This window comes from Pararge aegeria, chromosome Z (genome assembly GCF_905163445.1).
Source record: "Pararge aegeria chromosome Z, ilParAegt1.1, whole genome shotgun sequence".
Classification (NCBI taxonomy): Eukaryota; Metazoa; Arthropoda; class Insecta; order Lepidoptera; family Nymphalidae; genus Pararge; species Pararge aegeria.
Window position 1 is genome coordinate 18889756 of NC_053208.1, and position 26886 is coordinate 18916641.

Below are 26886 nucleotides of genomic sequence, written 5' to 3' on the forward strand. Positions count from 1 at the left end.
TCTTAAGAATACTTTATTTGTTGGTCAGAAAAATATGAACACAATTGTTTTTCTACAGAAAGTAATTATTTATAGTAAATCAATAGACAATGAATCAGCATTTAGTGACAGAGAATATTTATTCAAACATTATATTATTAAGTAGGGTAACAGAATCTAATTTTAATTGAAAAAATGGGGTTTTTGTTGGTCTAGTACTATACCTAGCTGGTACTATAGTTATTAAAAAATCAGGAAGGAAGCAAATAATATACTATTCCTTATTGAGTATCAAGGTAACATTAAAATCAAATTTAATTCTTAACTTAAGTAATATGCTAATAATAAATTTAATAACAAAGTATTTATATCAAATGTAAATTTTCAAATTAAATGACTTTTACAATGCAAATACACAATTTTCAAAAGGATGTAGCTAGTTTTCGAGTATCGTATGTCCTACATGTTTTGAGACAATGCAAATTATGTATTTTTTGGAAGTTTATACAAATGGTAAATAAAATGTCTTCATAAAAATTATTTTTTACAGATGGATGATATTAACCTTTATTATTTAGGGTATTAACCTTTCAAACATACTATCTATACCACCACAATACACCATAATATAGCTACAGCATTTTTGCGGCGCATAAAAAGACTCCATCTTATACAGGTACTAAACATATTTAATTGATTCTAATATTTCTGTAATTATTCTCTGAAATTATCATTTTTATTTTAGGGATGCAAATGTAAAAGTCAATGTAATAAAAAAACTGTTATTCAAAATAATGTTGCTTGAAGTGATGGCAATATTAGTTATTAAATTTATGTTTTTATTAGAATGCACAAACAAATTTAGGACCGACAGGATTAGAAACGGCAAATCTCTCGCATTGGCGGTATGGCAACCATGTATGGTGAAGGCCGCGATTGCAGTCGCCAGTTCTGTAATTTGTACATGCGTTAAGTTAAGGTACACTTTAAAAAAAATTATTAAAACATATTAGTTTTACAGAATCAACGACAATATACCGTCTTCGTTTTGTTGCGGGTAAAAGTACTTGGCATGAAATTTGTTAGATGTCATTTAATAAAATAATGTATAAAAAATTGATTAATGACCAAAACCAATATTCACTAAATTAGCGTCATATATTTTACATTGTAACCATCTTAGACTAAATCTTAACTAAGCAGAAGGTGAGATTTAAGACAAGCGCTAACCTGAGAAGGAATAAGAAAAATAAAAACTAAAGCATGGGCTTCAAGTAAAAAGAGACTGTTAGGTTTCATGGGGGGATGCTGCCGGGGCACCAGTAAACCTGGGGACTCAAACATGGGGAATAGGGTGGAATAGTCTTTACAGAGGACTGATCACCCGTCTGGCAATGGCAGGCGCCCATCACTAAATAAATATTTATATATTTATAATATATATGGGCTTCATGTACAAATCGAAATACTACTTGTACTAATTTAAAGTCTCGCACATATAAAAAAGTAGGGTTGTCTTTCCCTTTATAAACACTTTTCACTTAAACTTTACAAATTGTATTACTCTTATAATATAATTAAAAATAATATACCATTTTTAGTATGAATATGAAAGTAATATTAATCATATATAATATTTTTTAAATCAATGTCAAAATACATGTCACTGTTTTCAAATTATAACGTTTCATACATTAATTCGATGTTCAAAACATTCGCTCGTCACGTTGTGAAATAAAATAAAAAAACTCGCTTGCCCGAAGTACGTTGTCCTACCTTTGAAGTTAAAAAATTCTGATCGTAGCACCACCTAACGGGACCAATATGATTCTTAGCTCTCTCCATCTCTTCACCAACTCTCAAACATGCACGCAAAAACTAATATTACACAGTACGCTTCGAATGATTAAGATTTTAATTTTTAACAAATGTGCTAATCATTGTTGTTTGATAAATAAATAGTTTTCAAGAAATAATTATCTTATTATATTGTCGGTGAAATATTCAATGTACCATGCGCGTTTTATACGTCTATTTTCATCACACTTGCCAGAGAAAATAAGCTACAGTACGTTCTTAGGAAATAACCGACCATTTTTACTGTTTATGAACTTATTAAAAAAAATCTTAATGACTTAAAATGACGTGAGTTTTTTTTCGCGGGCAAAGGTAAACCGACATACAGCCAGCATAGTTCGCTGTATAAGGCCCGTGTTTAAAATATAATTAAGAGGATATTTTCGTATTTAAAACATGTCCCAAAAATAATTGTTAATAATTTGATAATATTAAACGTTCATTTCTCATAATTGAGTAGGTACAAAATATCTTCATACATATAACTTGCAGTGAGGTACAAACTTAACTTAATCGGGACATCATAAATAAAGCACAAGTAGGGTCATTTTAAATAAAACACTCGTGTCTAATGTCTTGGATTATATCGATGTAACAAGGTCCTAGTTACCGGCAAGTGTGATGAATTTTTTCATCACACTGTCATTATTGTTGATTAAAAATGTCCAGATTTAGTTGAAAAGCAGAGCATAACTAGATTTGGTCCACCGGAAATAACATTCGAGCCTTCGCGAACGGAGCCACGGAGGCGGTGAATAACCCTTTAACCACCAATAAATCACCAAAATAGAGCGCGGCCTACAAACTGCAAAAATGGTCAGTCACTTTTATGTAAGTTTGGATTTTTTCCTCGCAACTGTAATATACAAAACGTCGAATGAAACAGGTTTAATTACCTGTTTCATTCGACGTCGTCGTCGTCGTCATTACAAATTCGATTTACGACACTTGCTTCATAGATCATTTTTATCACGCATGTACTCACAAATGTATAGAAAAACTATTTATTTTCAGTCCTATAAACAGACTGTACCATGGCTCAGAATTATTTGCAGCCTCGACCTTAATACTCATTTGGTAGATGAACTACTTTTACAAATCCACTACCTTAATGACTTTTTCAAAAATTAAGACTACGATGAGCAGCTATAGTAAGGCTGAAACAAAAAAAAATGATAACTACATATATATTTAAAAGATTGTCGCAGTATATTTAAAAGATATAAGTATAATCTATTGTAGAAAAGAAAATTTACAAAAACTAAAGAAGTTAATAGACTAAAAATAAGGAAACTACCTTGTATCGTCCAGTGGTTTTCATTTTACCACAGAACAGAGGATCCTGGCCTGTTATCGCTGAGAATTACAATTGAGACATTCTCAGTACCAAGACGGAGTTAGCTAATTGTGGTTATTAAAATTAGTGATTCAAAGAGCAAATAACAGCCGCTCCTGAGCGGTGGTTATGTACCGAAAATTAATCTTTGAACCCACACTAGAGCAGTTTGGGAGGGTCTACGTTCTTAATATCTCTATTCTCCCTCTTTGACAGTGAGTTATGGTATTATTAGTAAGATTTAGTACCTAGTTTATGTTTATTTTTATTATCTATATGTTCTTAAGTATTTATGTATGATTGAGCATATATTAGTTTATTATTTTATATTTATTTATCTTATTTGTGCAATTTTGTTTATGTATTTGTATTTAGCTATTTGAATGTAGGTTTATAATAATTTTACACAACCTGTCCGCTCTCGCTCATCTTGTCCTAAGCCAAAGGTTGCCTGGCAGAGATCTCTACTAAACGATAAGTACGCCTTTTGTATTCTACTTCTGTCTTTGTATTTCTATTGTTCTTTTATTTTTCTAACTTTGTGTACAAATAAAGAGTAAAATAATAATTATTATTATTAGTCTAAGGTTATAGCTTACCGCAGAACTACTGATGCCTGGGGTAGTAGGGCGGCGGGTACCGTTCCATAGCGTAGTGGCTGGGCTGATGTACGGGAGGCGGCGCGGGCGCAGCGGTCGGCGCGAACGAGACGGGCGGCGGGGGCGCGGGCGGCATCACAAGTGGAACGTGTGCTCGCATTGCCTGGCTGTCTTGAGCCATTTGCATACCTGCTGATTAAAATATTGAATATTTAGTACTTTCTACACTTACGGTAAACCGGTGATAGCCTCGTGGTAAGTATTGTGAAAATACAGCTTAATTTGGTCTTAGATACTCCGCGAAAAACAGAAGAATCTGTATGGTGTAATTTATAATTTCTTCAATCTTAAAACTAGTCGCAAAACAGATCTTGTGAACGTTACGTTCCGCACGTTTCGCTCCGAAACCGGAGCATCCTCAGAAGATGTTTACTTTACAATGAATAATTGTTAAGTTAAGTCAATATCATGGAATTGCTCATAGTAACACCGGTCTTCTATCCTATAGTGGCAGTGGCGTGCATTGCATATATGCAAATAAGCAGTGCATACCCTACCCTCAGGTTCTTAAAGAACCTTCAGATAGGACCATTAAAGTTTTGTAATTAAAAAAACACTAAGTAAAAAATATATGAAAGCGCCATCTAGTAATGAGCGGCCAAACTTCTAGGTCAATTGTCGCTAGACAGGCGACAGCGCAACCAACGCTCGCAAGGCGTAGGTATAGCTTACAAAATAAAATCTTCTACTTCGTATTTTAATTATTAACCGTAAATGCTAAACATTTACCTTTTAAAACACGTAAATATACCTATATTATTATTTAAATCTCAATTTATCGATTGCAGGGTAAATCAATTATTATGAATCAATCGACATATGACGCCCTCTACTGTTGCATAGAAATATCAAATAAAATAAGCACGCCCAAAGAAAGAATCGTTCTGCTAGATGTGTGCGTGCAAGTTAGTAGTGTGTGTCGTGTAATGTTATAATCGTGCGCTTGCACTTACAAGATTAGCATCGGTTCACACAAGAACAGTTTCATTCATAAATTCTTTAAGTATGGGTTTCTATAAGCACTGCTTACGGAAGTGGATAATCAATTACGTGTTTGATTTTTTTATGAAAGTATTCCAGGAATTATTGGAAAGTGAGAAAGTTAACAATAAATATTGTCTCTATTTATTGTTGACATATCAAAATAAAATAGCGTTCGTACCCATACTTACAAAAAAATTAAAGACATATTTTGACTAATTTCGATTGCAATATTATCATTAGCATATTCAATCGCCATTATTGTTTACCTTCGAACAATGCTCTATGGCGTTGGTGATAAATAAACGGTTAAAGTGCATAAATTCAGCAACTTATAAAAGTTTGAGTAGTGATAGTTTAATGTGTTAACGTTATTTTATAGTTTATTCATTCATTTTATAATGAAAGCATATTCGTGCGGTCTTTGTTTGGGTTCAGTGTGCCTGGAAAAAGTACTTAGAGACAACTTTAATTTCTATCCCTATATCGTAAAATTAGAAATCATTCGCAAAGGAAGATGTGTACCAATGTTACAAATATCCGCAAAAAAGATGATAAAGTAAAACGTATGTTAAATAATAAATATTACGAAAACTATTCTTGACTAAGCGGCTTTGTACACACCAATCGATTATTTTGCTTTCCTTTTGTTTTATTGTCCAATATACGTAAAGTGTGGAATGATAAAGGATATTGTGATATTAATAATTTTCATCAAGACGCTAAAAACATGTTGGAAAAAAATATTATCATCTTCAGTGTCTTCAGAAAATGCTGCCCAATGGTATATCATAATTTTGTGACGTAAATCAGGGTATGTACTTTTATTCAATTAGCAGTAGATAGACGATAGTATTAAATTAATCAAAAATATAACTTTCGTAAAGTAATTTGATTATAAACCGACATATCTAAAATATAAATTTTACTTTATGTTTGTGCTGAACTCCTTATGCATACCCTGGGTCCAAGGGCTATGCACGCCACTGTATAGTGGTAAGTACTTCGGCGGCTTAAATTTCGGGGAGCCGAGCGCGAATCCCAGAACGCATTCATACACTAACTTTTCTACGCTTCAAAGGTGAAGGAAAACAATGTTATAAAATTCGTGTGAAGCTCACCTGTCCACACTGGGCCAGAGTGATGAGCTACGGCCTATACCTTTCCATTATGACCCATGCACTATAGCGGGCCGGTAACGAGTTTATATGATGATGTGATGTAGTGATAGATCGGTGGGTAAGACTTTGGCTTCAATTTCGGGGGGACCGAGTTCGATCCCCGCCACTAACTTTTCGGAGTAATGTGCGCTTTTACTAAACATTGCTCTTTATGAACGAAAAGTGGATATAAACAAATCGTGGTTGCTGTACGATTGATGAATTTCTTAACGACAAGGCTCCTTGGAAGAAGGATGCTTCACTCTCATCTATCAAAATACGTAAAATTCTATAGATTGTGAACTGTAAAATGAGTGTCGAAAAAGAGCAATCTGCTGTCTTTCTTGCCTGCTCTTTTTGGTAGTGATTCTAACTGGTATTAGAGTCACTACAACAGGCTGATCTGTTGTGTTTCAGAAGTGCTTATAAACTATGCCTACTTGAAACAAATAAATTTTAAAGTTTTTAATTTAAGCAATTAGATATACTTCGACGTTGTAGGAAAACATCGTAAGGAAACCTGCATGCCTGAGAGTTCTCCATAATTTTCTCAAGGGAGTGTGAAGTCTACCAATCCAAAATGAGCCAGCCTGGTGGTCTGTGTTACTAGTCTGTCTTACTAGTGTGTCTTACTAGTCATACAGTTTAAATTCCTACAATTATCTACAAGACATCTTCAGTGAATTTACCAAATAGAATTTCACAATTTCATAAATCTATGAGTAGTAATTTTTATTTTAAAGAAAATTTGTTGGTTTTAGAGTCACCAGAGGGATGGTGATTAAGAGTATCTCTACGTGATCAAATCAGAAATGAGGAGATCCGTAGAAGAACTAGAGAAGCTGAAGTGGCAATGGGCGGGGCACATAGCTCGGAGAACCGATGGACGTTGGGGTCTTAAGGTGCTGGAATGGCGACCCCGCACCGATAAACGCAGCGTAGGTCGGCCCCCAACGAGGTGGACAGATGACATCAGGCGAGTAGCTGGGAGCCGCTGGAGGCAAACGGCCCAGGATTGTGTATTGTGGAACTCCCTACAAAAAACCTATGTCGAGCAGTAGACGTCAATTGGTTGAGATGATGAAGGTTGCCCGTAAGAGATCGCTACAAAGCGATAAGGCCGCCTTTTGTATCCTACTTTTTAAGTTTCCTCTTTGTGTCCATTTTTTTTTCTTTTTGTGGTGTACAAATAAATGAACAAAAATAATACTTTTATTAGAACTTAGTATCTGGTAAAAAAGGGAAGCATCAGTACAGACATGGCAGTAGTGCTTCCCCGGAGGAGCTCTGTCACAAAAAGCTCTGCTACTACTAGATTTTACGTTTACACTTTTATACTAAAGCTGACATACCTGTGTGGGCGCCTGCGAAGGGTGAAGGGTAGTAAAGCCCTGCTGGCGGCATTGGCTGATAGTGCTGGTAAGGCGGCGGCGCGGGCGCAACTTGAGGTTGCAAGAACGCCGGAGATGTCGCAACTCCGTGCGCAGTCGGCGGTGGGAACCTACTCGAACTCACTGATGACACGGGTATATCTTGCCTATTCGAGTATTGTTGGGAGTCACTTATGTTACTATTATTTGAGCTTGCGTTGTTGCTTGTATTCACTTCTGCAGGCGCTGTTTCGTCAGTTGAATTAACTATTGGACAAAATAATTTTGCACTTGTTAATAATTTAATTGTAAAGTAACAAATTGACGGACCAAGCAGATGGCTCACCTGATGGTAAGTGGAAAACCGTCGCCTACTATCAGTGCAACACTTCGCGGGGCATGCAATAAACACGTCCCGCAACATGCCGCCTTGTGTCCGTCAATCTGAGGCGGAGATATTAAGCCTCATCATCATAATCATGTAAACCTATTACCGGCCCACTACAGGGCATGGGTCCCATAGTGAAAAGGGTTTAGGTCCTAGCCCAGTGCGGAGTGGTGGACTCTACACCCCTTGGAAAACATTATGGCGTACCCCCATGCTTGATGGTTACCTCACAATGTTGCAACGTTTTAAGCATTATAATATTATTTTGCTTAAAACGCAAAACCGCAACGCGGAGATTCGAAATTGTTAAGTTTCGTGTGCCTGTAATTACACCGGCAACCGCACGCTTCAGACCAGAACACAGCAATGCTACAATGCTGCTTAGCGGCAGAAATAAGCATGGTGGTAGTACTTCCCCGGACGAGCTCTGTCACAAAAGGTTCTACTACTACTAAACTGGATCAGCGTAGTGTTCTAAGAATGGTAATATATTGCTAGCATTGGAATTAACGAGGATGATGCTGATTTCAGATAATGAAACATATTCAATTTAAATCTAATAATAGTATTTATTGTAACTCTTACTTTGTTGTAAAATGTCCAAAAACGTTTGCAATATCTCAGGAGATGCGTTATTTTTATTATTGTGTTTTATTTTGACAGGATTACTTTCTCCAGCCAAAGAAGATAAAGCTTGAATAAGTGATTCATCAAAGCTCTTTTGTTGTGCCGTGACCTAGAATGAAGAGAAAAATATTATATTAATGTAATATCTGTGTATTTCTGCTAAGGGACCATCCATAAATTACGTCACAAGTTAGGAGGGAGGGAGATTGTCGACAAGGTTTGACATGAAACAACAAACAATTAATTTAAAGTTGTATAATTGGCGGCCTAATCGCTTTTTAGCGATTTCGGCCAAGCAACCAAACTGCAAAGGGCATAATAAGTCACAGGTTAATTTAATGAAAATAAGTCCATGATGGCCGTCGCCACAAAATGGCAATTACAAATTTTCTTATAACTACTTCAAAATGTGAATAACATAGGGCTTGACTGGTAGAATAATGTTCACTAAATAATATTGTCAATGTTTATATTTTTAACCCCCTGACGCATAAAAAATTAAGGGTTGTTATAAGTTTGACGTACCGTAATTTAATTCATTTAATAAGAATACTTTCGAGGAAATACTTACTGACGCTAACGCTGCTTGATTGAACAATGTATTATTGGATTGATTTTTAAGGGCTCCCTGAAATATATAAAAAAAAATTCATTAAGAAACGGCTATATCCATTTATAAATTTAATAATCATGGCAATACACACAGCCTTACAAACTAACGGCGCAAATTAGTAAGCCGTGACTGTGTCTGTGGCATCATTTTTCCGAATGAATGAAACTATATTGATTTTGTAGGTAGGACTACCACAAGCCACGGCCCAAGCCTTCCTCCAGAGCAGCTCAGTCAGAAAAAAGTAGTCAGTAACAAAATCAAACCAAATCGGAAAATTATAATAATAAAAACAGCAAAATTATATACGGATAAACCGATTTTCTCTTATCCATTCGGGAAATACGATGTGTTTTGTTTATTTGTTTAAAAGGTTTGATGAACATCGGTCCAAGACGGTAATTTAATTCATTTAAAAATAATACTTACGGACGCTAACGCTCCATGATTGTACATAGTATTATTGGATTGATTTTGAGAGGTTCCCTGAAATATATAAAAAAAAAAACAATAAGAAACGGCAATATCCATTTAAAAATTTAATAAACATGGCAATACACACAGCCTTACAAACTAACGGCGCAAATTGGTTACACGTGACTCTGTCTGTGGCATCATATTTCCAAATGAATGAAACGATATTGATTTTGTTTTTTTTTCGTTGGAAACTGAGTCAGGAGTGTTTTAGCTATGTTTGATGAAAATCGGTCCAAGACGGTAATTTAATTCATTTAATAATAATAAAATACTTACAGACGCTGACGCAGCTGGATTGAACATAGTATTATTGGATTGATTTTTATGTGTTCCCTGAAATATAAAAAAAATTCATTAAGAAATGGCTATATCCATTTATTTATTTAATAAACATGGCAATACACACAGCCTTACAAACTAACGGCGCAAATTAGTTACACGTGACTGTGTCTGTCTGTGGCATCATATTTCCGAATGAAGAAACGATATTGATTTAGTTTTTTTTTCGTTGGAAACTGAGTCAGGAGTGTTTTTAGCTATGTTTTATGAAAATCGGTCCAAGACGGTAATTTAATTCATTTAATAAGAATACTTTCAAGGAAATACTTACTGACGCTAACGCAGCTGGATTGAACATAGTATTATTGGATTGATTTTTATGTGCTCCCTGAAATATATAAAAAAAAAAATCATTAAGAAATGGCTATGTCCATTTATTTATTTAATAAACATGGCCATACACACAGCCTTACAAACTAACGGCGCAACTTAGATAGACGTGACTGTGTCTGTCTGTGGCATCATTTTTCCGAATGAATGAAACTATATTGATTTTGGTTTTATTTCAATGGAAACGGAGTCAGGAGGATTCTTAGTTATGTTTGATAAAAATCGGTCCAAGATGGCCACCGCCATATAATGACGTTTACATACATAATATTTCTCCACAACTCCCTCAATATGGGTATCAAATAAAAGGGCTAAACTGGTCTGGCAGTTATATTAAACCCATATCCCTAAACAGTTTCTCCGTGACATCTCTTGGCCGCACGTCTTTGTAGGTAGGACTACCACAAGCCACGGCCCAAGCCTTAATCCAGAGCAGCTGAGTTCGGAAATTAGAAATTCCCAAATTGACACACTTAAAACCACAGCGCTCACTCAGTGGCGTGCATAGAGGATATGCACAGAGAATGCAGATGATATAAAATAAGAAAATCTTAAGTTCGTGTTATAAAAAACTTAAGGATAAGCATTTTAAGAGTTATAAAAAGCCTACTCTTAGGTGTTTATAACTCGTACTGGAGATTTTTATCATTTTATATTTTTTGCATACCCTGTGCATACCGTTTTTTTATTTGTTTAAAAGGTTTAACGAAAATCGGTCCAAGGCAATACTTACTGACGCTAACGCTGCTTGATTGTACATAGTATTATTGGATTGATTTTGAGATGTTCCCTGAAATATATAGTAAAAAATTTCATTTAGAAAACGGCTATACCCATTTATAAATTCAATAAACATTGCAATACTTCCTCTAGACCAGCTCAGTTCGAAAATTAGAAATTCCCAAATTGACACACTTAAAAACCACAGCGCTCACTCCATGGCGTGCATAGAGGATATGCACAGAGAATGCAGATGATATAAAATGAAGAAAATCTTAAGTACGTGTTATAAAAAACTTAAGGATAGGCATTGTAAGAGTTATAAAAAGCCTACTCTTAGGTGTTTATAACTCTTACTGGGAATTTTCTGTATTTTATATAATCTGCATACCCTCTATGCACGCCACTGCGCTCACTGCTTCGTTCCAGCGGTCCGATATGATGTCACATAGAAACCAGTTAGGAGTAATTATCCAAAATTTCGTATCCATTCTAAAACTATCTGTTGATATAACAAGGCGACAAGCTAGATTATTGAGGGAACAAAACTAGACAGTAACAAAAACAAACCAAATCGGGAAATTAGAACAATAAACACAGCAAAATTATTTACGGATAAACCGATTTTCTTTTATCCATTCGGGAAATACGATGTTTTTTTTTTATTTGATTAAAAGGTTTGATGAAAATCGGTCCAAGACGGTAATTTAATTCATTTAATAAGAATACTTACGGACGCTAACGCTCCATGATTGTACATATTATTGGATTGATTTTTAGGGGTTCCCTGAAATATATAAAAAAAAAATCATTAAGTAACGGCTATATCCATTTAAAAATTTAATAAACATGGCAATACAGTGAGCCTTACAAACTAAAGGCGCAAATTATTTAGACGTGACTGTGTCTGTCATGGCATGATATTTCCGAATGAATGAAACAATATTGATTTTTTTTTTTTTCGTTGGAAACGGAGTCTTGATGAAAATCGGTCCAAGACGGTAATTTAATTCATTTAATAATAATACTTTCAAGGAAATACTTACTGACGCTAACGCAGCTGGATTGAACATAGTATTATTGGATTGATTTTTATGTGCTCCCTGAAATATATAAAAATTTTTTTTTTTCAGAAATGGCTATATCCATTTATTTATTTAATAAACATGGCAATACACATAGCCTTACAAACTAACGGCGCAAATTAGTTAGACGTGACTGTGTCTGTCTGTGGCATCATTTTTCCGAATGAATGAAACTATATTGATTTTGTTTTTTTTTTTCTGATTTCTGAGATTCTTAGCTATGTTTGATAAAAATCGGTCCAAGATGGCCACCGCAAAATCGGTCCAAGATGGCCACCGCCATATAAGGACGTTTACATAATATTTCTTCACAACTCCCTCAATATGGGTATCAAATAAAAGGGCTAAACTGGTCTGGCAGTTATATTAAACCCGTATCCCTAATCAGTTTCTACGTGACATCACTAGGCCGCACGTCTTTGTCGGTAGGACTACCACTGTGGATATTCTTCATTTTATATTTTCTGCATGCCCTGTGCATACCCTCTATGCACGCCACTGCGCTCACTGCTCCGTTCCAACGGTCCGATATAATGTCACATAGAAACCGGTTAGGAGTAATTATCCAAAATTTCGTATCCATTCTAAACCTATCTGTTGATATAACAAGGCGACAAGCTAGGTTATTAAGGGGAAAAAGTCGACAGTAACAAAATCAAACCAAATCGGAAAATTATAAAAATAAACACAGCAACATTATAACCAAGGGTTTCCAAACAGTAGGTATAAAATATTTTTACAATCTAATTACTTATTTACTTTGCTTACCAAATCGACGCCCTTGGCGTCGCCCATCATGTATTCCAAGAGTTGTAATAAAAATTGATTAGGCACGGTTGAAACACCCTACAAATAAAAAAAAACCACAATCAGTACTGAAATGGGATCGTAATTTCATTAATTTAATAAGAATACTTTCAAGAAAATACTTACTGCATTTGACGGTTCTTCATCAAATATAGTATTATTGGATTGATTTTGAGGGATTCCCTGAAATATATAGCAAAAAATTCATTTAGAAAACGGATATATCCATTTATAAATTTAATTAACATGGTCACGGTTGAAACGCCCTACAAATAAAAAAACCACAATTATTACTGAAATAGGATCGTAATTTCATTCATTTAATAGGAATACTTTCAAGAAAATACTTACTGCACTGAACGGTTCTTGATCAAATATAGTATTATTATTGGATTGATTTTGAGAGATTCCCTGAAATATATAGAAAAAAAAATCATTTTGAAAACAAATAATTTAGAGGTCTGTGGCATCGTATCTCCGAATAAAACTTCGTAATTTGAAACGGTATTAATCCGGAGTTTTCTTGGCTGTTGATGAAAATCGGTCCAAGATGGCCACCGCCACAAAATGACATTTACATAATATTTCCTCACAACTCCCTAAATATGGGTGTCAAATAAAAGGGCTTGACTATGCTATGGCAGTACTAAACCCATAACGATTTTCTAAAACATATTTCGAATAAGTAAACGTAGTTTAAGTGTCTAATGCCGGTTTTCCCTAACGACAAACAAGGCAATGCCTAGGTAAGTAACAACGAAGATTCTTTAGCATACATTCACCTTACCAATCGTTTTCTCGAGGCCAATCATACTACTGACTATTTTTATCAAATTTTTCATTACTCTTGTGGATCACCTGTCTTGTGTCAGTTTAAATAATCGATTTTCACTGGGTATCTCAAATAATCTAACTTGTCTATGATTCTGGTCACAAGGTGTGGTATTTAGTGTTTGTATTGTCATATTTTTAAATTTTTTTTTCATCTGTCAAGTGTCAGTTTACGAGTTTCCCAAAACATTACGCACCGCCCGGCGAATCGGAGTCGTATGCTAGTTTTCAATTTTTTTTTTTGCATTGCACATTACTGAATTAATTGCTGTCAATCAATTGAAACCAATCAATCAAATGTCATCAATCTTCATAATCTTGTAAGTCATATAACCTCAATTTGTCATGAATTGGTCTTTATTTTATACAGTCTAATAAAAAGTTTATTTATTTTTGCATTATAACTCCGCATAATAGGTACGCAATAGTATCAACTTGCAGTATGTGGCACAGAAGTTAAACGGAGCAGGGAGTTGATTTTAAGTTTGTAACCAAAATCGGTTATAAGCGACGATAGGCAAGCAAGTAGTGGCGTGCATAGGGGGTATGCTCAAGGTATGCAGATAATGTAAAATGAAGAAAATCTCCAGAACGAGTTATAAAAACTCAAAGGTAGGCTTTTTATAACTCTCACTATGCCTACCCAGTACCCCTCAGTTTTTTATCTTTATTATATATTTATATCATCGGCTCGCTTAGTGCATACTAAGTCTGAGCATACCCTCTATGCTCGCCACTGCAAGCAAGTATTTTAAGACTATTTTGAATAAGTGGATGGCTTTGGTAAAGCAAAAAAATTGTGATTCTTGATGTATTAAGAGTTTTCTCCAACCTATAATAGAATTAGTAAAGTGCTTATTAAGTAGAAATAACAATAATAACTTTAGCATTCTGAATAATAATAAAGCAATGTGAAGTATGTTACCTCTACATTTTCTTCAACGAACTTTTGAAACAAATCAGTGCTGATTAGTGACTTCAATATTTCTTTCAAGTTCTGGTACTCCTCAATCTTTTTTTTATAATCAAGAGTCCCATATTCCTCCTCTTCATTAATAGCTTCTAATTGTTTTTTTATCGCATCGATCCTAAAAAAGATTTTGTCCAATAAAATTAATTTCAATTTTCATTGCCTTTTGATAAATATTTAAAGGCAATGAAATTTGACATCAAACAAAAATAAATGGTTGTTGTATAGGCGGTTCTATTTTATGAATAATATTTCATCAAACGTTAACATACAGTCACATTCACTCAGTTTCTGTGATTTACTTAAAAGGTTATGATTTAATATGCTTTTAAGAAATCACCTTTAAGGTAACCAAATTTAAAAGAAACTAGACCAATTATCGGCATTTTAGAAATTAGGTCAGTAGTCATAAGAATTGATTGGCGTTAACGATGTTATTGTTGTTTCTATGATTCTTAAACGATTTACAAAAAAAGAAGGAGGTTCTCGATTCGCTTGTATTTTTTTTATTGCATCGATTTTCAACCATACCCGTTATACATACGCTGACATTCGCGCGAGTGTTATTCAAATAACTATAATATTATGAGATATAACATGAGATAGAGATCTATATTTTACATAATTTTGCCTGTTATTTTAAACTATACTTGATAGATTGAAATTGTTGGTCTCATTTTATAAATTTCCGTTATTATTCGCAAACAATTAATTGTTCATTGTAGATTTCGAGAGCATTCAAATATGTGAGATAGAAGAAAAACACAATAATATTCAAACCTTAGTTCCCTTTGCACACAATTTTCACACAGCTGGTCTGCAATTGTTTCATCCTCTCCCTTTTTCATTTTGATTCGCACTGAAAAATAAAATATGATAGGAAAGCAATGGCATAGAATACTTTATTTACACAAACAAACAAAAAATTCAATTCATTGTAACTATAAAAATCATAAAATAATGTTAATGTATAATGACGAGCAAGGCATGAGTTGCCTAAATTAACGCAGATAAATAACCAAAGCAGATTTCTAGGCATAAATTTATCTTTCACCAAACGATTTTCACTCGGCAACACACATAGCCTAACTTGTCTATGATCCTTGTCACAAGGTGTGGTAAGTGGTATTTAGTTTTTGTATTTTCATATTTTTCCCTTTATTAGAAAAACCTGAATTTATATTTCTTTTCACCTGTTACTGTGTGTGTGTGTTACTTTACGAGTTCGCCGCCGAAACGGTGTCGTAACTTTACTTGGCGCCTCACACCGTTAATCATCAACTAAGAGTTGGTGAATCGTTTTATTTTCTCAACGCATCCGATTTAAGCATTTCCTAGTTTTAGTGTACACGGGCATTAATGATCTTTAATAGCAAATAACTTTTAGCCTATTTCGGCTAGCTTCTGGCCAAGTAAGCAAATAATAATGTCAAATTCAAATTTAAAATTCAAATTCAAAAGTAAAAATTTGCAATTTATTTAAGTTGTACGAGGAAAGCATCATGGGGATTCTCATGGAGACTTAGTGACTGCGAATAAAAGGTAATTATAACTTTACCTCTTCAAGCAGAAGTTATTCCACCAACATAAACATACCCGGAAGTTCAGACAGCTAGCTGTTCGGTCGTAAAAAATATTCCAAAACCAAAACGAATAATTGGTCTTCAAGCTTTAAGAACACATGTTGTGCCGACCACTTTACTTACTATGGAAAGTAAATGGAAAGGGGCATAAAGAAGAACAAGACTGAGTTGATTCGTTTTAAAATAAAGGTTATCGTTATTTGATTTATGACAAAACTATCTATCTGAGACTGCAACTTAAATATAATCAAAAATTGCAATTATGTAACCCAAAGTAGCAAAATAGTATGCTATAAAATTTATTAATTGGCGTGCACTGAGAAAACCATTGATGATACATAACAATTAAGTAAAATTCTCATTATTAGCTCCATCTTACTATCATAGTTAAGTCGCAATCGCAGCTTTTGTGTTCTAAAGTTTTATTACATGGTCGATGTAACAAGTGGGTTATTAGACCAGGGCCGCTAATTTTTAAAATGGTAAAAAATGAAATAAAAATGTAGTAGGATGAAACCCGTTAAAAAAGAACGAGAATATAACAAAAATAAAAGGAAAAATAATTTACGGGCGATCTGAGGTCGGGAAGTGGAAGGGGGTGAGTTTTTAGTAACGGGTATCTCAATTTCCGGCAAAACTACAAGTCCTATGGAAAAAACTTAAATGACATAGTTGTAGGTAATAAAGGGACCTACAACTTTTGTAATACACTTTATTCAGATAACCTCAAAATTATGTGAAAAATTCACCCGTTCCCCATTCAAAAAGGATTACACCCGATTTTGAAACTTAATTTAAGAAATTATTTTTATAAAGTTCACCCGAGTTTTTTTTTCGAGAAATTTGATTTAAAAACAAACGCTTACGAAGTCGCGGGCAACAGGTAGTATTCTAAGATGTCTTATGCTGTGAATGATCGAAAACTTATTTAATTCTAACTTGATATCTTTTTTTTATACCGATGAGCATACATTTGAGGGCTCAATGTGATTGATACATTACTATTTACTTAATTTTTATTGGTAGATTTATAGTTATTTACAAAAACAATGAATTGTCGGAAATAATAAAAACGAGTCGTCTTATCGCAATATCTTATAAGTGTTTGGTAAGAAATATGTTAAGTATAGTTAGATAGTCTTACCATTTGAATCGTCATTCGAGGCTTTCCTTTTCGTAGGTTCGCTACTTTTTATTTGAGCGTGCGCTGGCATTATTGGCGGTGGTGGTTTACTGGAATCATATCTGAAAATAATAATGACAGAAATATTCCACACCGTTCACGTTTCAAAAAGCGGTGATACTACTATAGTAGTAGTAGTAATTGGCAGTAGTAGAGCTTTTTGTGCCAGAGCTCGTCCGGGGAAGTACTATCGCCATGCTTATATCTGCCGGTCTGAAGGGCGTGGTTGCCTACACTGGTTGTACTTACAGGCAGGAACAACCTACGCCTGAAATTGATGGACACATATTGCAGGAGGTGCCCTGTGCAGGGTTTATCTGTACCATCAGGTGGGCCATGTCTTTGGTCTTTCAATTATAACTTTTAAAAAATAGGAAAGGACATAAGAGAGAAGTTTTCGTAGTAAAGTGAGCCTTAAGCAATTAAATATCACTTACTTGAACAGTGAAGGAATACATCGTGAGGAATTCTGCATGCTTAGAGTTGGCCAGCGTGGCGGAATACGGCTACAAACCTTTTCAATCTGTAAGGACCCTCTCCCGGTAGTTGACCGGCAATGGATTGATTAGGGTCTGATTTAGGCTAAATAATAAATTAAATTAAAGGAAATAGGCTTTGTACACAACCGCGTGACTGAGAAGCCTTCGGGCCAGGTTATTCATCATTGTGTTATTATTCTATAGTGTATATATAGTTAGTTTGTTTATATTTGTAATCTATATTTGGAATTATTTTAGTAATAAGATAAACCCTTAACCTTAAATTTGTATCGCTGTTAGATTACTAATAAATAAATAAATAAATAAACACGATGATCTCAGGAACTGCTGGTCCGATTTGAAATATTGTTTCAGTTTGGATAGCCCATATTTCGATGAAGGCAAAAGGCAAGGCTTTACATCAGCATCACGCTAAGATCAAAAAGAGCACAGCACCAATGAACACAAAATAACGGGTTTTTTTTCTCTCTTCAGAGTTTCCGCTGCGTAAAAGGTTAAAGTTCCTATAAATTTAAAACCTTTTTAAATAAAATCTGCATATGTCTTGTTGGTAAGACTTCAGCTGTCCTCCAGGGAGAACAGAGTTCGAACCTCGGCACAAGCCTTTAACTTTTCGGAGTTGTGCGATTTAATTTAAGCAATTAGAATGCCAAGTTCTCCATAAGTTCCCCAAGGGCGTGTACCAATCCGCACTTGGAGGAGACCCTTGCCTTGTAGTGGGTCGTCAATGGTATCTTTACAGCCCGCCAACCCGCATCGGAACAGTGCGGTGGGCCAAGACCCTATCTCTAATATCAGTTAGGAGATCTCAGTGGTTAAGGTTGTCAGTTGATGGATTATGGTTACATAACATAATGACAATTATACTTACACCGGTATAGATGGAGGTGGATGGGCCATTGTAAAAGGTGCCGTTGGAGGGGGTGCTGCAACAGAAAAAATAACTGTTATGGCGAATATAACTTACTTATGCGAATTAATACGCAAAGGTAAGTTATATTCGCCATAACAGACATAAGGTGTAATGTGATGTCTGTAGTGGGTGGCTCATTTATTACTAGCAACAAACAGGCATACACCACTGCTTCAAACATTTTATTTTAGGTTCATTAAGTGAAGTGGGAGAGCACCGTAAACAGAGGATTTTTGCTATGCAATGCGTTGCTGCTTGAGCTACGGTTTATATTTCTTACAATCTCAATAATAAAGGCACAATGACTACTAAATAAATAAATGAAAATTACCTGTAAATACAGGCGCCTGCTGCCGAACTGAAGTAGTTGGAACCGTCGGTGGCGGCGGCGGCGGCGGCGGCAGCGGTGGTTGTCCAATAGGCATCACGGGACGCGGGGCGATTGGCGCAACCGACACGACGGGCGGTCGCGGGAACGCTGCAGCGGGGGCAACACTAGCCGGCGCAGACACAGCCGGCAAAGGTGGTGGCGGTGGCGGCGGAGGTGGGCCCGCGTAACTCTCTTGTATGTATAATGCAATCTGGGGGATAGTCTCAGCTGCGGCTGCAGACATGTTGGCGTGACGCTCCGCTAAAACCCGCGGCAGTTGCCCGGTAGATTTAAACAAACTCTGCTCCTCCTTAGTGGCGTGCAGATATGTACACAGTTCGCGAGAACATCCAGCCGAATTTTGAAAGTCGTGACAGAACTTTAAAGTCTTTTTCATAACCTCGAACACAAGCTCGTGGCGGTACTTGCACTGTGCACCCTTGTTACACTGCCCCCATATAAAGTCCCGGCAGAAATCTTTCTCTTTCTCCACATTTTCAGTGTTTGTCACATCCTCATTTTCGCAAGTTGACGCAGATTGTCCTGGTAAAGGTGGCTGACAGCCATTCGGACCAGTCCTACTGCTCATGGACTGTGTAGTAAAGAAAATTTCATAAGAATCACACCATTAATAATTTACGGTAGTGTTTCATTTACATCATGATTAGCAAGGAATTTTAGAATTTGAAGGCAAAATATTAATTGTGTGTTTTTAGTGAAAATGCATTTAGATATAAATATACAAAACTAGAAACAATATAACTAGAAAACAATGGTTTTGTATATATAGCAAAAATGCCTTTTATAGTAATTAAAACTCTAAAATATTCCTTGAAGTACAATGGTTCTTACGGAGACAAATATGAAAATTGCCTGTTAAAGTCTAAAAACAACACTTTTCTATACCCCCATGACGTAGACTTATATAAAAGACAAGCTTTCTATGTACGAGACGTATTAAACTTGCATAAAGGAAACTTAAGACCAGTGGACGAGAAGTACTAAACTTGTATAACATCTCAAATACAGGTTGACACTTACGACCTGTATATGAGACGTTAGTAGACTAGTTTATTTTATGCAAGTTTTTTTTTTAACTAGTCAAATTATTGCAGTCACGTTTTATGATCAATTTAATAATATTTTTATCAACATACATTACATATTCAATATAAGACTTACTTTACTCTCTTACTTTTTAAGAGAAATCCCCAAGATGTACGATGGAATTACAGAATTTTATGTAGCCTAATGCACTACAAGTTTATTTTTGCTTCTAATGTTTGAATGTATTTGAGTTCCTCCATTTCACACCAATAAGTAAAAAACCAAATCTTTCTTGTTTATAATATTAGTTTACTGTTAATAATATTGGTTTTCTTTTGCTGACAGCAATTTGGCAGTTGATTTTTTTTTTATAGATAGGTCCAGTGAGCCTGCATAAGTAACATTAATTAAACATACACAATAACATTTAATCAATGTGTAGGCCTAATAATAGTTAACCTGACACAAACGTATCTTCTTACTGCATCTAATAGTTTTATTACTAACATATTAAATCAATGGTTTTTGAGATTTTCTTTTTTAATTAAGTTTTTAGCATTGACATCAACTCTTTGACAATTATAACCGATTTAAATAATTCTTTTTGTACTATAGAGGTTATAATATGTGTTTAATTTTGCCAAAACTGTGGTTGGAGATAGAGGACAGAACTCCTCAGCGGACAGCAGGAAACCCCTTATTGAAGGCTTAGCAATACTCCATACTTTATTTTTTTTTAGATCTACAACTAAATTTAATGCCACATCAAAAAACAAAATCAAACGCAGACTAAGTCGCGGGCAACAGCTAGTAATATTATAAATATGAGTAGCCATTGTACCAGCTATAATTTGTTTAAAACAGATTATGTAGTATTTCCGATGTTAAAGGGTCATGCTTTTAGTTAACAAAGAGTAAAATAAAAATAAACATTTTAAATTCCTTGCTAATGCATCACATTCAAGATTAAATAAATAACAGATGGGTATTCATTTGAGAATAAAATAATAGTAGAGAATAAAATATTTCAAGGTTATATAAATAACAGATGGGTATTCATTTGAGAATAAAATAATAGTAGAGAATAAAATAGTCTTAGAACAATATCCTCAATACAAACATGTTTTGATTCGTTAACTTCAATATTAAAAATGTCCTATGAACTTCTACATCTATATTTTACAATGACTACTCAGTGAAAATACTTCTATGATATACTAACTCCTCTTTTACTACTCGAACTATGCAAAAATTTCTATTTATTCCGTACTTGATCAAAGCTTCATATTAGGAGTGTTTTACAACAGAGGCATGCTGTTTATTATTTAGAAGATACCTAGGAAATAATTCTCATCAAACTTACCGATAAATGGTATGCGTTTAAGAATCGAAATAGTTGTGTACAACTGAAATAACGTCTTCAAGAAACACATCAAACATAATCTCTCTAATGTACTTTAAGAATCACAAACAATTCTCACATTAACACACGATTCCCAAATGCTTACATTGATATAATTATTTGTACGTTTTTTTTTTTAAATATATTTTACGGCCATGGATTCAAGTCTTTTAAGGCCTTTCAAAAATTATTACAGTTTAGCAATTGGTACTTACGTCAAGAGATCAAAGACAAAGATGCAGGCCTACGCATATGCGCAACTATGTAACTACGTATAGACTATGGATTCAATATTCAATCTATGGAGGGTAGAGGTAAGGAGAGTCATCTGTGTATATGAAAAAGTGTCGTCAAAATGCACAGATGATCCTCCTTACCTCTACCCTCCATAGGTAGAGGTAAGGAGAGTCATCTTATATGGGAGAAAAGTTGAAAAAGTGTCCAGTTGTTGCGCTAGATAACAGTTCAAAAATCCTCCACAATGGCGCTGGTGGATGCACAGGGTATGGTATGAATGTAGCAATCGTAGATGAATTGAAGTATGCCGAGTTAAAAAATGTAATGTCATTATCGACTAAAGTAGTTAATTATTGAGAATTTCAACAACTTACGTTGTACAAAATATTGTGGTAAATATAACCTTACTTCCTTGTATCTCCATACTTCCTTGTTTATTTTTCAAGCCTACTCTAACAATATTTATATTTGGCGCTTCTTTTAAGAGTTACCCTGATGCAAATGTGGCGCCATCCTAATTTAATACATTTTGACGATTTTTATACCAATGTTGTAGCAAGTAATATTTAAATGCAAGGACTCCAACAAGATAGAGATGCCTGCGGTTGATCGAACTCAGTCCTTCAAAAAGAGAAGCCAAGGTCTCACTAAGTTGTTAAATGTTTATATATCTAGGTAAATGATATTTTGATAATGATGATTTAGGAAACGGGGATTAGGTTGAAGGACGATGCAAACAAACGATCTAAAGCAGATTTAGTACAACAATTTTACCTCTGGCAACTTTACAAAGTAATGTCCACGATACCCAGCCCGACTTGAATCATCTACCATCCCCTTTAGTCTAGTCGACAAGTTGAAAATGATACAAAATAGAGATACTGCTCTTAAAATTATGTGCGATAACTCATGCGATAGCTGCGATAGCTCATTACAGTCTCAGATCATCAGATCTCTATTTTGTACCATTTTCGACTTGTCGACTAGACTACATTACGCAGAGCTGTCATCAAAAGATCTGTAAAAATAATTAAATAGTTCAAACAAACTAAAAAAACACGCTTGGTATAAAAAACTAAACTAATTTATTTCTTTTAGTTTATTCATAATAGCGATTTTTTTTAGTTTTTCTTGATCTATTATTTTTATTAGAGCAAAATTAATCGGTAACCCATCCACCATTAAAGAAATAAAATATTTTTTTTTATTCAGTGTGCCCGTCTCTCGAAATGAAAGTTCTAATTATTATTTAAAACAGGCCATTAAAAAGTAATAGCTAACGCCCTCTACCATCTAGTAGCTTAATGTTTTCTGTGGAATCTGTTAGGTACGCGAACGCCATAGGTTTTTTACATTTGGGTCTAGATGGCGGTAGTAATTAGTAAAAAATCTTATTTTTTATAGTGAAAATTGGAATAATCTTTTCAGATTAGTGTATTATCATCGGTCCTCGATATGTCTACAAAGTTTGAAAGAAATCTGACCGTTTAAAGTGGGTCAAAATCGCGCCCAAAGAAGTCGGTTACAAACAAACATACAAGTGAAGCTAATATGAAGCGTGTAAAAAGATAATATTTTGTACAAAAATAAAACAGACTAACCGATAAATCATAAAAAGTAAACAAAATGAATTGAAAATATGTTTACTTTATTAAGTACACCTAACAGAATGAAATTATTTTGTCTTTGTTACTAATATTATTTTATATTTATTTTAATAGTTTTTTCGTGTTTATTTTATTAGTTTTATGATTGTACTTAATTTATTTTCTGTTTCTTTTAATGTCAATTTAAAATATTTTCTTAACATGTTTTGATTATAGGCTGTTGGCTAGGTTCGCGGCCTTTTGCGCATCACTGTCTTGGCGCGCAAATATAAAACATTCGCGCCATTCCAGGATCTTCCTTGTTCACTTGCAGGTTGCAAGGAGAACTAAGCAATAAACAAGCAGACACTCTTTCGCATCTTTATTATTAAATCTATGATAAGAGTACCTGACTCACTAACAAACAGAAAGAACGACAACGCACAACCTAAATCTAAAGTACTTTGTATTCTCTTTGAGTAGGTAGGTATTCTAAAAAATCCCTCTAATAGCTGAAATGTAGGTTAAAAGTAAAATGGTTTAAAATAATAGTTTTGATAGTCGCTTTCAAAAATCAACATAAGACAGACAGATTTACAATCTGACCGCACTACAACCAACCGGGGCCAATTGCAAATTTAAACTGTGCAGGGACCCAAAAAAAATCATCAAAACATCGACCTTTAGGAGGAATTCAGTAACACATACATATGTAAAGAAGAACTTTATGTTCATATTTTGATAGTATTTTGATTTTGTGGTAGCTTTTTATTAATTAAAATTATACAGTATAAGTAGAAAAGCTTAGCAATAGTACATTTGATTCCACAGAAAATAATAATCGAGGCATAAATCGCAAATGATCAGCCTGTTGCCACTAAATTCTAGGATAGCAGTTTACGAAACTTTCATTTAGTGGAAAAACTTATACAAATCTATCAAAGTTATCTTAAGTGCTTCAGCCCCCATAAACAGAATTCTTTAATAACTAAATTTAATGATATTTGTTAGCAGTTCATTATAACCATATTCTTACAATTAAAAAAATAACTATTCCTTTTTTGCCCTGTATGGTTTTAGATAGTAAGCGACAATGAAGACTTCGCCTCCCCTGCTTTTAATAAGCATATAAATAAAATTAAAGGAAAACACTGGCTAAGACTAGACTGGCTTTTATACTAATACTTACAAATTTACAAGAAGAAATAGCCGAACGATTAACTTTATATGTTTCTACAAAAAGAAGACTATTTATTTATTCTTTAAAATAATTGTTTCATAAATATAACCTAAAATAAACTATTTAAAACTAAATAAAATCTAAAACGTCCTCGAAACCACCGCAGCGAGGCACAGCTCCTAAGATGCTGGCAGCATTGCCCCTTTGGATGGCCAAAATTCGTTGGCCAAGGTAACTGCCCGCTCTAGGATCACCGGAAGACTCGATAACCCTTTTCGATAATTCATTTTAAAAAGAAGTGAAATTGCACCAAAATCATTTTGTAAAAAAGTAGCTAAGTCTCGATGGAGCTGCTTGTTTATCTCTAAAAAGAAATGAGATCGAGACAAAGTCGTGACAATGTCGTACTGCGATTCCTTTATTATTGTAGTTAATGTTATGTGACTTGGCCGTTGATCCTTTTTTTATACGTTTACGTCAAATTTGTTTACACGTAATGTTATATCTTTTGTAACTTCCCGTACTTGTTAATCGAGATAATACCCATACTGGTATTGGTAATTGGACGCTAGTTTCTCATTTTAGGGTGTTCTTGATTGTGCAACAATTTTTTAATTAAAGTTAGGTAAGAAGTTGGTTGTTAGTCTATGGGCAAGGGATAGAACTTGACCACCGGTCGTTTGGTAAAAGTGAATAACCATGCGGACAGTAACAACTGAAGTCCAGCTGATGCAAGCGTGTAGCCACCACTGTGGTGGCGGTAGTTTGTTGTGAATGAACAGGATTACAGAACCCTCGCGGAGGGATGTGTTAGTGTTATCATGAAAACATACGACGGCCGATTGGCGCAGTTTGCAGCGACCCTGCGTTCTGAGTCCAAGGCCGTGGGTTCGATTCCCACTACTGGAAAATTTTTGTGTGATGAGGCTGAATGTTTTTCAGTTCTGGGTGTTTATATGTATATTATAAGTATTTACGTATGTTATTCATAAAATTATTCATCAGTTATCTTAGTACCCATAACACAAGCTACGCTTACTTTAGGGCTAGATGGCGGTGTGTGTATTGTCGTAGCATATTTACTTATTTATTTAACTCAAGGCTTCGAAATGGTTATGTACTCTACACTCATACGCTTCCAAAAGTGTTGCATAACTTGCCATCTAACAAGATGATTTGGATTATGATCCGTAAAATTATATTTCTCCATAAGAAAGTGTCTAGATGTGAGTTGTTATAGATCTGCATAACCAGTCACACCTGCAGGGCTAGCTAGCTCAGGCAAGGGACAAAAATTATATCCCCCGATATAAGTGTTGAGTGTGAGTGCTAAAGCACGGGAACATGGAATAGGAGAAGTTTGTTATTAGGTACTTATATATTATTTGGATATTATTTCCACTTGTGTGGGAGTTGATTAATTCGTATCTTTTTCCCCGGGGGAGATAACTGTCTCCTGCCAATGCTAGCCTTGCTGGTGCATCGCGAACGCGTTTTTCGATCATCCTTGGATTCGTGCACAAAAAAACCGCCAACACCGCCACTAGCAAACACAAACAAAAATAGGCAAAAAGCCATTCACACGTGTGTGCTTATTGTTTGGTGTTAGCTCTTTGCCTTTGTTTGCCAAGCGTATGAAAACATCTTCAGTTAATTAATAGTTGCTAGGGCAATGTTAATGCACCTTTATAACCCGGCAATGGCGGACGGAACGCATCGCATTCAACGTGTTGAAAAATTAATGAAAATTCCAAAATACGTTATAATATGTATAAATATCCATTAGATTTGTTAGAATATGACAAAATAACACTGTAAGCATAAGTACATTCGAAAAATAACTCTTAGTTTTTGAGAAATAACGATGTAAAGCGGTCGGCATGTGGGTAGTTTTGTCTCTTTTGAACAACGGAATATTACGAAATTAGTTAAATAGCGCCAGCATAAACACTTTAAAGCCTTGGTTATTGAAAGATTCGGCTCAAAGGAACAATATGTATGGAATATTTGTAACCGATTTAAAGTTCTAACACTAAAAGTAAGAATGCACGTGTGGCACTTACCGGCCGATGCAGGATTCACCTACGCCGTGGATTCTTCTACGCGGGGTACGCCGTGTCCTGGCTTCATAGGTTTCATCAGCGGCGATTTCAAATATAGGCGTTGGCTTTATAATGGATATGAGGACTTAATGTTAAAATCCCAAATTAACGGGGACGCGTGCACTGCGCCAACAGAGCCCCGCGTTTCAAATTCGTGACAGAAAGCGTATGACGTCTGACGTATAAAACTTGATAGGAAGGTGGCGCTAGCGAACGTTCGGAATCGTGTGTGATCGTGACCAATCGTTAGATTACAT

At 34.9% G+C, this 26886-nt stretch overlaps 1 protein-coding gene across 11 annotated transcripts; it reads right to left on the reverse strand.

The window, feature by feature from the left end:
- On the reverse strand, positions 1–26787 carry LOC120636247 (actin cytoskeleton-regulatory complex protein pan-1-like). Of its 11 annotated transcripts, none has more exons than XM_039907627.1 (20): positions 26591–26787; positions 20271–20511; positions 19037–19667; positions 18664–18718; positions 17254–17354; positions 15307–15385; positions 14482–14644; positions 12852–12908; positions 12687–12764; positions 11880–11936; positions 11567–11620; positions 10847–10903; positions 10055–10111; positions 9721–9777; positions 9397–9453; positions 8929–8985; positions 8316–8466; positions 7325–7609; positions 3772–3963; positions 1–2993 (listed from the first exon to the last, which is right to left on the reverse strand). In XM_039907627.1, exons 3-19 carry the CDS (start codon positions 19662–19664, stop codon positions 3779–3781), a joined length of 2178 nt encoding a protein of 725 aa, XP_039763561.1. In that variant the 5' UTR covers positions 19665–19667; positions 20271–20511; positions 26591–26787; the 3' UTR covers positions 1–2993; positions 3772–3778. The 11 variants fall into 11 exon arrangements, with proteins under 11 accessions (XP_039763561.1, XP_039763559.1, XP_039763560.1 ...); XM_039907625.1 differs by having other exon boundaries at positions 20258–20511; XM_039907626.1 differs by lacking the exon at positions 26591–26787 and adding an exon at positions 21486–21817 and having other exon boundaries at positions 20258–20511.
- Between the last annotated feature and the right edge of the window lie 99 nt (positions 26788–26886).

Bases quoted from the DNA above. Each gene is read 5' to 3' on its own strand.
- LOC120636247 (XM_039907630.1), bottom strand. From the start codon at position 19,664: ATGAGCAGTAGGACTGGTCCGAATGGCTGTCAGCCACCTTTACCAGGA. The intron at 18,719-19,036 runs GTAATTTTCATT...TTTCTGTTGCAG, and splicing joins GCAGGCGCCTGTATTTACAG to CACCCCCTCCAACGGCACCT. The intron at 3,964-7,324 runs GTATGTCAGCTT...TATTTTAATCAG, and splicing joins CTTCGCAGGCGCCCACACAG to CAGGTATGCAAATGGCTCAA.